The following is an 11,014-nucleotide window of genomic DNA, read 5'->3' as shown; positions in this document are numbered from 1 at the left end:
TCCTCCCACGACCTCGTCGTCATCGTCATCGCACGACCTCGTCATTTTGGGTGAGGTGATATGCGGGTATAAAATGAAAGCTGTTTAAATCATAGCATAAGTAAGAACTCTGTTTAGTGTTTGCAGGTTATAGTTGTGTGTGTGTAAACTAAAATTCTTTGAAAATGTAATAAGTTATTACAAAACGCGTTCAAGTATCGCGTCAGACTAGAAATAAAAATGAATTTTGGAGAATGGATTTTTCAGTTACCATCAACAGTGAAAAGAAACATAAGAAATATTGAGAAAATTCGCGTTAGAATTATTAATCTTACTTTTCCGGTCATATTTATTAATATATGTCTAAAGGAAAGACTGCTACCAAAGTATATATATATATATATATATATATATATATATATATATATATATATATAACTGTGCTTGGGGACCCACCACCCTTAATTACCCCTATTCCAAATTAATCAACAAAAATCTGAAATTACAACCATCACACAGAAATAACCTGCACACGTAAATAACATCACATGAAACAAGAAGGTATGACAGGATGTGCAGAATACCCCCATTGAAAAGCAGAGGTGCAACAGGAACTTCTGAGAGAAGCACACATGTGCAGTATGTGCAGTACCACACCCAGGCTGTGGTACTGCACATACTGCACAAGGATGGATTGATAAATTAATATATGGACTACTGACTTTAAACACAAGTTTATTGATTTTATTAAAAAAATATATCATATATGTTACAAAAATACTTAGGAATTTTTTCTTAGAAATTATATTGTTCTGTAAAGGAAGTAAGATTGATGGGAGTCACCTCTGACTTAATTACATAAAGTTTATTGATTTTATTACAAAAATAAATCATATTTTACATAAATAACATTTTGTTTATATTTATTTTTCTGTAAAGGAAGTAAGATTGATGGGAGTCACCTCTGACTCAATTACATTATCAAAAAATAGTTTATTATCTGCTATCAGACAAATAGTGCGTTATTTTCTTCTGAACCATCATGACTTGCCCTTTTCCAACAGATTCATCTTCCTTCTTGACTATCTTCAAATTATTTCTTTCTTCTTTTTTATTTGATGGCTTCAAAATAATGGACGTCTTCGACCCTTCTAAGATATGATCTTTGGGAACCCTGATGAAGGTACTTGCTTCAGCAGTAAGTAGACACTGATGTGCTGAAAATGTGGAAAACATAACATATATAATAAATATATATTTCTTGCAAAAAACAAAACACCAAAATCACAGAAATTTGGAACCATAGTAGTCTGTAGACAGAGGCCACCAGGCATTACAACAATCGGTAGACAGAGACCAAGAAGGGCAATTGTGGTGCCACAATGGTTTCCAAGAATCCTAGCATAGATTATTTGAGTTAAAATTGGTTTACTTTTACCAAGGGGCCATTTTGAGGTACGCCCACCCCAGTACCCACTGTGTGTGTGTATTCTTCCAAATAGTGTAGAGGTGCCATAGGCACAATCAGAGCACTGTATAAACATCAGAGGTCCGTGGTTGTTCAACGTCCTCCCAGCGACTATAAGAAATATTGACGGAACAACCGTGGACATCTTCAAGAGAAAACTGGACTGTTTTCTAAGAGAAGTTCCAGATCAGCCGAGCTGTGGTGGGTATGTGGCCCTGCGGGCCGCTCTAAGCAACAGCCTGGTGGACAAAACACTCACAATTTGAGCCTGGCCTTGGGCCGGGCTTGGGAAGTAGAAGAACTCCCAGAACCCCATCAAGCAGGTGTAATGTACTCAGGTAACTAGTGCCCAGACACAGAAACTAGACACCTCTAGACACCAAACTAGACACAGACACTAGACAGAGTTCCACATAAGAGGTTGTTCTGGAAACTGGAAAATATTGGAGGAGTGACAAGTACGCTTCTAACATGGATGAAAAATTTTCTGACTGATAGAAAAATGAGGGCTGTGATCAGAGGCAATGTATCGGACTGGAGAAATGTCACAAGTGGAGTACCACAGGGTTCAGTTCTTGCACCAGTGATGTTTATTGTCTACATAAATGATCTACCAGTTGGTATACAGAATTATATGAACATGTTTGCTGATGATGCTAAGATAATAGGAAGGATAAGAAACTTAGATGATTGTCATGCCCTTCAAGAAGACCTGGACAAAATAAGTACATGGAGCGCCACTTAGCAAATGGAATTTAATGTTAATAAATGCCATGTTATGGAATGTGGAATAGGAGAACATAGACCCCACACAACCTATATATTATGTGAGAAATCTTTAAAGAATTCTGATAAAGAAAGAGATCTAGGGGTGGTTCTAGATAGAAAACTATCACCTGAGGACCACATAAAGAATATTGTGCAAGGAGCCTATGCCACGCTTTCTAACTTCAGAATTGCTTTTAAATACATGGATGGCGATATACTAAAGAAATTGTTCACGACCTTTGTTAGGCCAAAGCTAGAATATGCAGCAGTTGTGTGGTGCCCATATCTTAAGAAGCACATCAACAAACTGGAAAAGGTGCAAAGACATGCTACTAAGTGGCTCCCAGAACTGAAGGGCAAGAGCTACGAGGAGAGGTTAGAGGCATTAAATATGCCAAAACTAGAAGACAGAAAAAAAAGAGGTGATATGATCACAACATACAAAATAGTAACAGGAATTGATAAAATGGATAGGGAAGATTTCTTGAGACCTGGAACGTTAAGAACAAGAGGTCATAGATATAAACTAGATAAACACAGATGCCGAAGAAATATAAGAAAAATTCACTTTCGCAAACAGGGTGGTAGACGGTTGGAACAAGTTAGGTGGTGGAGGCCAAGACCGTCAGTAGTTTCAAAGTGTTATATGACAAAGAGTGCTGGGAAGACGGGACACCACGAGCGTAGCTCTGATCTTGTAACTACACTTAGGTAATTACACTTAGGTAATTACCTCTACTGTAAGATAACTAGTGGGAAAATGCAAGTAATGCAATCTAACAAGTGAACAAAACAAATTAAGAGTGCGACACGTGGTAGCAACACTGCCACTATGAAAACACCCACTACTCCATCGACCGGGATAATTTTTTAGCAAGAGGAGGAGGAGAAGAATGGCTAAAAATGACCAGACTCTACCACCAACTCGGTCAAATGCTAGAGAGGACGCAAACACAGTGGCCTCCTTACCAGAGCCTCAGATATTATCACGAAGTAAGGCATCCAGCACTTTCACTAACACAATAACATCATTTATATTTGCCAACATCCAGGGTATAAAAACACGCAAATCCAACAAAGTTCACTTTATAGATGGTCTCCTTCATGAGGCAAATGCAGTGTTTGCAGCCCTAACAGAAACCCACACAAAGGACTACCATGATGGTGAAATATGGATCTCAGAGTACAATCTTTTCATATGTGTAGGAAACACCGGCTTCAGGGTGGGGTCAGCCTCTACAACAAAGACACACTCATCTGTACTGAGCTGCTAAACACCTCAAATGATATGGTGGAAGTGCTGATAATCAAAATAGAAATCCTAAATGTACTTATTGTCCTTGTATATAAGTCACCGGAGGCAAACCCTCAGCAGTTTAAAGACCAACGAATGAAAATAGAACACTGCTTGGAAAACCTCACAAATCCAGCTCCGAACATCATCCTGCTTGGGGACTTCAACCTACGGCACCTGAAATGGAAGCACCTGGCTAATACAGTAATATCAGAAAGAATACCAGGAAGTAGCCTAAATGAACAGGCACATGCAAATGACCTGCTACGGATGTGCGACAGGTTTGCCTTAAACAAGCAAATAGTAGAACCAACTAGGAAGGAGAACACGCTGGACCTCATTTTCACTAATAATGATGAATTGATCAGAAACATAATGATTACAAATACCTGTTACTCAGATCACAACTTAATTGAAGTTATGACAACCATGGGGAATAGACCTTCAAAACCAGTCCAGATTCCCGGTGGAGGAGATTTCAGCAAGTTCAACTTCAATAATAAACAGATAAACTGGGAGCAAATAAACAAGGACTGCACAGAAATAAACTGGGAAGAACAGCTAGAAAATGCATATCTGAACCAGTGCCTGGAAAAATAAGCTCAGTAGCACTAAAAATATGTTTAAACCGTATACCCCTAAGAAAAAAGAGGAAGAGATGCAGATTGGAACGAGAACGTCGTTCCCTATATAGGCAAAGAAAGCGAATCGCGGAACAACTTGAGAGTCGCACCCTATCTCAAGAACGGCGAAGAAGGTTATGCAGAGAAATAGAAACAATTGAACTCAAGCTACAAGAATCATACAAAACCCAGGAGAGGCAAAGAGAGCAAAAGGCCATCAGTGAAATAGAGAGGAATCCGAAATATTTTTTCTCCTATGCAAAATCAAGATCAAAAACCACATCTAGTATCGGGCCCCTGCGAAAGGGAGATGGAACTTTCACCGATGACAACAAAGAAATGAGCGAGCTACTGAGGAAGCAATACGACTGTTTTCTGCGAGCCATTAAACGCGCTAAAGATTTCTAACCAAAATGAGTTTTTCATGGATATGATACCAACATCAAATCATATATCAGACGTCACCCTATCCCCACTGGATTTTGAAGATGCCATAAACAGTATGCCTATGCACTCTGCACCAGGCCCGGATTCTTGGAACTCCATATTCATCAAGAACTGTAAAAAACCACTATCACAGGCCCTCCACATTATGTGGAGACAAAGCCTAGATACTGGCGTTATCCCTGATATACTAAAAACAGCAGAGATAGCACCAATTCATAAAGGAGGAAATAAGGCAGAGGCAAAAAATTAGACCGATAGCACTAACATCGCACATCATAAACAATTTTGAGAGAGTGCTAAGAAGTAAGATCACAAAATACATGGAATCACAGCATCTGCATAACCCCGGACAACATGGTTTCAGAACAGGGCGCTCTTGCCTGTCGCAGTTGCTGGACCACTATGATATGGCATTAGATCCTATGGAAGACAAACAAAATGCTGATGTAATTTACAAAGATTTCGCAAAAGCTTTTGATAAATGACCATGGTGTTATTGCACATAAAATGCGTTCAAAAGGAATTACCGGAAAAATAGGTAGATGGATCTACAATTTCATGACTAACAGAACACAATGTGTAATAGTCAACAAAATAAAATCCAGCCCATCAACCGTGAAGAGCTCAGTCCCCCAGGGTACTGTGTTTGCTCCAGTACTTTTTCTCATCCTCATATTGGACATAGACAAGAACACAACCTATAGCACTGTATCATCCTTTGCAGATGACACTAGGATCTTCATGAGAGTAGGCAACATAGAGGACACAGCAAAACCTCCAATCAGATGTAGATCAGGTCTTTCTATGGGCTACAGAAAATAATATGGTGTTTAACGAAGATTAGTTCCAGCTCATGCGCTATGGACAAAATGAAAATATAAAAACGGCAACCACGTAAAAATCTCGGGCAAATCATAACATAGAACGAAAAGGCAATGTCAAGGATCTGGGTGTACTCATGTCTGAAGACTTTACCTTTAAAGAACATAATAAAGTAGCCGTCACAACTGCAAGAAAAATAACAGGTTGGATAACAAGAACTTTTCACACTAGAGATCCTATACCGATGATGATACTTTTCAAAATGCTTGTGCTCTCTAGAGTGGAGTACTTCTGCACAATGACAGCACCTTTTAAAGATGGAGAAATTGCTGACCTGAAGAGCGTGCAGAGAATCTTTACTGCTAGAATCCACTCAGTAAACCATCAGTAAAAATTATTACTCAGTAAAAAAAGTAACACATCTAAACTATTGGGACCGACTAAAGAGCCTAAATCTGTACTCCCTTGAGCGCAGGCGGGAGAGATACAAAATAATTTACACGTGGAAAATATTAGAGGGACTGGTCCCAAACCTGCACACAGAAATAACATCACATGAGACCAGAAGACATGGCAGGATGTGCAGAATACCCCCACTGAAAAGCAGAAGTGCAACAGGTACTCTGAGAGAGAACTCTATCAACATCAGAGGCCTGAGACTGTTCAACACACTTCCGCTACACATAAGGGGCATAACTGGCAAACCCCTCAGAGTGTTCAAGAGAACTGGATAAGCACCTCCAAAGGATACCTGATCAACCAGGCTGTGACTCATACATCAGGCTGCGAGCAGCCGCATCCAACAGCCTGGTTGATCAGTCCAGCAACCAGGAGGCCTGGTCGACGACCGAGCCGCGGGGACGCTAAGCCCCGGAAGCACCTCAAGGTACTTGCCCTACCATCTACATGATTTGATGCTCTGCAAATACAGCACACATCAATTCATTGCACACTTATATAATAATTATTTGAGAATATATAACAAGTACTTTATATTTAAATTTTTTTTTTTATATTTGTAGCTATACAATATTTGTATCCCTGGTTTCCATACAGTATATTCTAAACAAAATATATATTAACAAAACACATCACAACAAATAGTTGACAGCTGGTAGACTGCCAAATAACAAAAAGAGCTTTGAATATATGATCAGATATTCTTGAGATGGGACAGGAACCAAAGACTCGCCAGGTCCAAAAAGCACACTTGAAGCCTCCCCAAAACCTCCATTCATTCATTCACAAACTTCTCCCAAGACCATCATGAATTAATGAATGAATGCATGATGGTCTTTCCCCCCAAGACCAAATGATCCAAGGTATGATCCAAATATTGAAATATATTCCCCAAAGATCAAAATATCCAAGATATGATCAAAATATTCAATCAAAACTAGTGACATCAAATCAGCTTATAGAGTGGTATCAAATCAACAGGAGGGTATAAATAACAGGAGAATTTGAGTTAAACTAGATAGCTGCTTCCGCAAGTCAGACCTTTTCAAATCTGCAGTCTCTAGTAAATCAAATGTTTATGTGAATAAATGTGTGACCAGGTTCAGACAAAATCTCTTATTTAAACTGCGGGGTTTCTGGAAAAATTCCCCTGTAATTAAACATTGTTTTGTGGGAGACAATACAATTATAGCTAGGGGGACTGACACTGGAAAAACCTATTTTATAACAACTGAAGCTCACCTCAATTCTCCTGAATGACTGTGGGATAGCTGCTGAATAACCAGAGTTCAAATTATAACCTCATTTAACTACCAATGTGTACTTTAGCTCTGCCTTTCCTTCCAAAAGGTTTTAACTTAAAAAAAAAATGGGTCTTCTTTATTATTGTCTCTTTTTTTTCTTTTTTTACTTCCTTGTTCCATAGTACACTGGCTTTGCCTGTGTCCTCTAGTATAAACTTTATCATCCAGTGTACCTGAGTGTATCTCAATTTAATCTACCACATTTTGTTTTAGTGTTTTAGTGTAACTTTAATATTAAACTATAGTGTACTTATTATATTATAGTAAGTAAGCTATTCATTTTATAGATTTCATAATTGCTTTTTGACTTTTATTGGTCATCCATTGTTATTAATTATTCTAGTTCATTTTTACTTTAAGTTCCAATAAGTTTTCATTACTTAAATTACCATTAAGTTTATATTACTTTACAATTTTTAAATCTTTAAAATTTATAACTAAAACTGGACAAACTGGAGGAATGGCCCAAGAATATATACACCAGTTGATTGACAGTTGAAACACGGGACCATAGAGCCAATCCTCAACCCCTGCAAACACAACTAGGTGAGTACAAGTTTTGCTTAGAAATCAAAGAATGAGTTTTGATTACCTGTCACAGTTGTATCTTGAGAAAGTCGGTGTTTCTTCATTTTTTTCAAGGACTTATCCTCTTGCTCTACATTCTTGTCTTTCGCTTCCCTGATCTTCCTATTTTGATTTTCCTGAATGTGAACTGAAAATAAGGAAAACCTGAATAAAATATATATCCTCATTAAACAAAAATTGTGTTTCTCTACAGCTGCAGCTACAGATAACACACAGCCACTCTACTTGAATTAATGCACATGCTACATACACAAACACAATACTTCAAATCTACAAAAGTGACAGCAGAGAAGACCCACTCAATTATAGACCTGTATCATTGACAAGTGTAATAGTCAAAATATTGGAAAAAATAATAAAAACTAAATGGGTAGAACACTGGGGGAGAAATGATATAACATCAGACAGACAGTATGGTTTTTGATCTAGAAGATCCGGTGTATCGAATTTACTCAGTTTCTATGATCGAGCAACAGAGATTTTACAGGAAAGAGATGGTTGGGTTGACTGCATCTATCTGGACCTAAAAAACGCTTTTGATAGAGTTCCACATAAAGAGGTTGTTCCGGAAACTGGAAAATATTGGAGGGGTGACAGGTAAGCTTCTAACATGGATGAAAACTTTTCTGACTTATAGGAAAATGAGTGCAGTAATCAGAGGCAATGTATCAGACTGGAGAAATGTTACAAGTGGAGTACCACAGGGCTCAGATCTTGCACCGAAGATGTTCATTGTCTACATAAACAATCTACCAGATGAAATACAGAATTATATGAACATGTTTGCTGATGATGCTAAGATAATAGGAAGAACAAGAAACTTAGATGATTGGCATGCCCTTCAAGATGACCTGGACAAAATAAGTGTATGGAGCACCACTTGGCAAATGGAATTTAATGTGAATAAATGTCATGTTATGGAATGTGGAATAGGAGAACATAGACCCCACACAACCTATAAATTATGTGAGAAATCCTTAAAAAATTCTGATAAAAAAAAAGAGATCTAGGGATGGTTCTAGATAGAAAAGTATCACCTGAGGACCACATAAAGAATGTTGTGCGAGGAGCCTATGCTACACTTTCTAACTTCATAATTGCTTTTAAATACATGGATGGTAAAATACTAAAGAAATTGTTCTATATAAATGTACAAAAAAAATATTTCTTAATGTTAATCCGGATCTGAAATTCTTCCTGGCCATGTAATAGAACCCCAATAAATCAATATATGAAAATATATTTAAAAATTCTTTGATAAACGGATGAGACTTTGTTGGGTAAAGAAGGCATGAACTTCAGGTTGGATTTTATTTATATATATATATATATATATATATATATGTCGTACCTAGTAGCCAGAACTCACTTCTGAGCCTACTATGCAAGGCCCGATTTGCCTAATAAGCCAAGTTTTCATGAATTAATTGCTTTTCGACTACCTAACCTACCTAACCTAACCTAACCTAACTTTTTCGGCTACCTAACCTAACCTAACCTATAAAGATAGGTTAGGTTAGGTTAGGTAGGGTTGGTTAGGTTCGGTCATATATCTACGTTAATTTTAACTCCAATCAAAAAAAAATTGACCTCTTACATAATGAAATGGGTAGCTTTATCATTTCATAAGAAAAAAATTAGAGAAAATATATTAATTCATGAAAACTTGGCTTATTAGGCAAATCGGGCCTTGCATTGTAGGCTGAAAATTGAGTTCTGGCTACTAGGTACGACATATATATATATATATATATATATATATATATATATATATATATATATATATACATATATATATACATATATATATATATATATATATGTCGTACCTAATAGCCAGAACGCACTTCTCAGCCTACTATTCAAGGCCAGATTTGCCTAATAAGCCAAGTTTTCATGAATTAATGTTTTTTCGTCTACCTAACCTACCCAGCTTTTTTTGGCTACCTAACCTAACCTTACCTATAAATATAGGTTAGGTTAGGTTAGGTAGGGTTGGTTAGGTTCGGTCATATATCTACGTTAATTTTAACTCCAATAAAAAAAAATTGACCTCATACATAGAGAAAAGGGTTGCTTTATCATTTCATAAGAAAAAAATTATAGTAAATATATTAATTCAGGAAAACTTGGCTTATTAGGCAAATTGGGCCTTGAATAGTAGGCTGAGAAGTGAGTTCTGGCTACTAGGTACGACATATATATATATATATATATATATATATATATATATATATATATATATATATATATATATATATATATATATATATATATATAACTGAAAACTCACACCCCAGAAGTGACTCGAACCCATACTCCCAGAAGCAACGCATCTGGTATGTACAAGACGCCTTAATCCACTTGACCATCACGACCGGACATAATGAGGTGATAGCCGAGGCTATTTGAACCACCCCACCGCCGGCACTCGGATAGTTATCTTGGGCATAGCATTTTACCAAATCACCTCATTCTTTGGGGCAACACGTGAGGAACACAAATGCGAACAAGCCTGAATGAACCCCAGGACATATGCAACTGAAAACTCACACCCCAGAAGTGACTCGAACCCATACTCCCAGAAGCAACGCATCTGGTATGTACAAGACGCCTTAATCCACTTGACCATCACGACCGGACATAATGAGGTGATAGCCGAGGCTATTTGAACCACCCCACCGCCGGCACTCGGATAGTTATCTTGGGCATAGCATTTTACCAAATCACCTCATTCTTTGGGGCAACACGTGAGGAACACAAATGCGAACAAGCCTGAATGGTCCCCAGGACATATGCAACTGAAAACTCACACCCCAGAAGTGACTCGAACCCATACTCCCAGAAGCAACGCATCTGGTATGTACAAGACGCCTTAATCCACTTGACCATCACGACCGGACATAATGAGGTGATAGCCGAGGCTATTTGAACCACCCCACCGCCGGCACTCGGATAGTTATCTTGGGCATAGCATTTTACCAAATCACCTCATTCTTTGGGGCAACACGTGAGGAACACAAATGCGAACAAGCCTGAATGGTCCCCAGGACATATGCAACTGAAAACTCACACCCCAGAAGTGACTCGAACCCATACTCCCAGAAGCAACGCATCTGGTATGTACAAGACGCCTTAATCCACTTGACCATCACGACCGGACATAATGAGGTGATAGCCGAGGCTATTTGAACCACCCCACCGCCGGCACTCGGATAGTTATCTTGGGCATAGCATTTTACCAAATCACCTCATTCTTTGG

At 38.1% G+C, this 11,014-nt stretch overlaps 1 protein-coding gene across 2 annotated transcripts in view; it reads right to left on the bottom strand.

Annotated features, from left to right (window-relative positions):
- Positions 1 to 697: 697 nt before the first annotated feature.
- The window catches only part of LOC138349631 (uncharacterized), a 17,660-nt gene continuing 7,343 nt past the window's right edge, over positions 698 to 11,014 (bottom strand). For both annotated transcript variants that reach the window (XM_069337016.1, XM_069337017.1), the window contains 2 exons: positions 7,757 to 7,879; positions 698 to 1,196 (listed from right to left, as the gene is read on the bottom strand). In XM_069337016.1, the coding sequence (XP_069193117.1) occupies positions 976 to 1,196; positions 7,757 to 7,879 (344 nt within the window). In that variant the 3' untranslated portion in view covers positions 698 to 975. The remainder of the gene's footprint in view (positions 1,197 to 7,756; positions 7,880 to 11,014) is intronic.

The sequence above is a fragment of the Procambarus clarkii genome, chromosome 37, assembly GCF_040958095.1.
Source record: "Procambarus clarkii isolate CNS0578487 chromosome 37, FALCON_Pclarkii_2.0, whole genome shotgun sequence".
Taxonomy (NCBI): Eukaryota; Metazoa; Arthropoda; class Malacostraca; order Decapoda; family Cambaridae; genus Procambarus; species Procambarus clarkii.
This window is presented reverse-complemented; position numbering and strand designations above follow the sequence as displayed.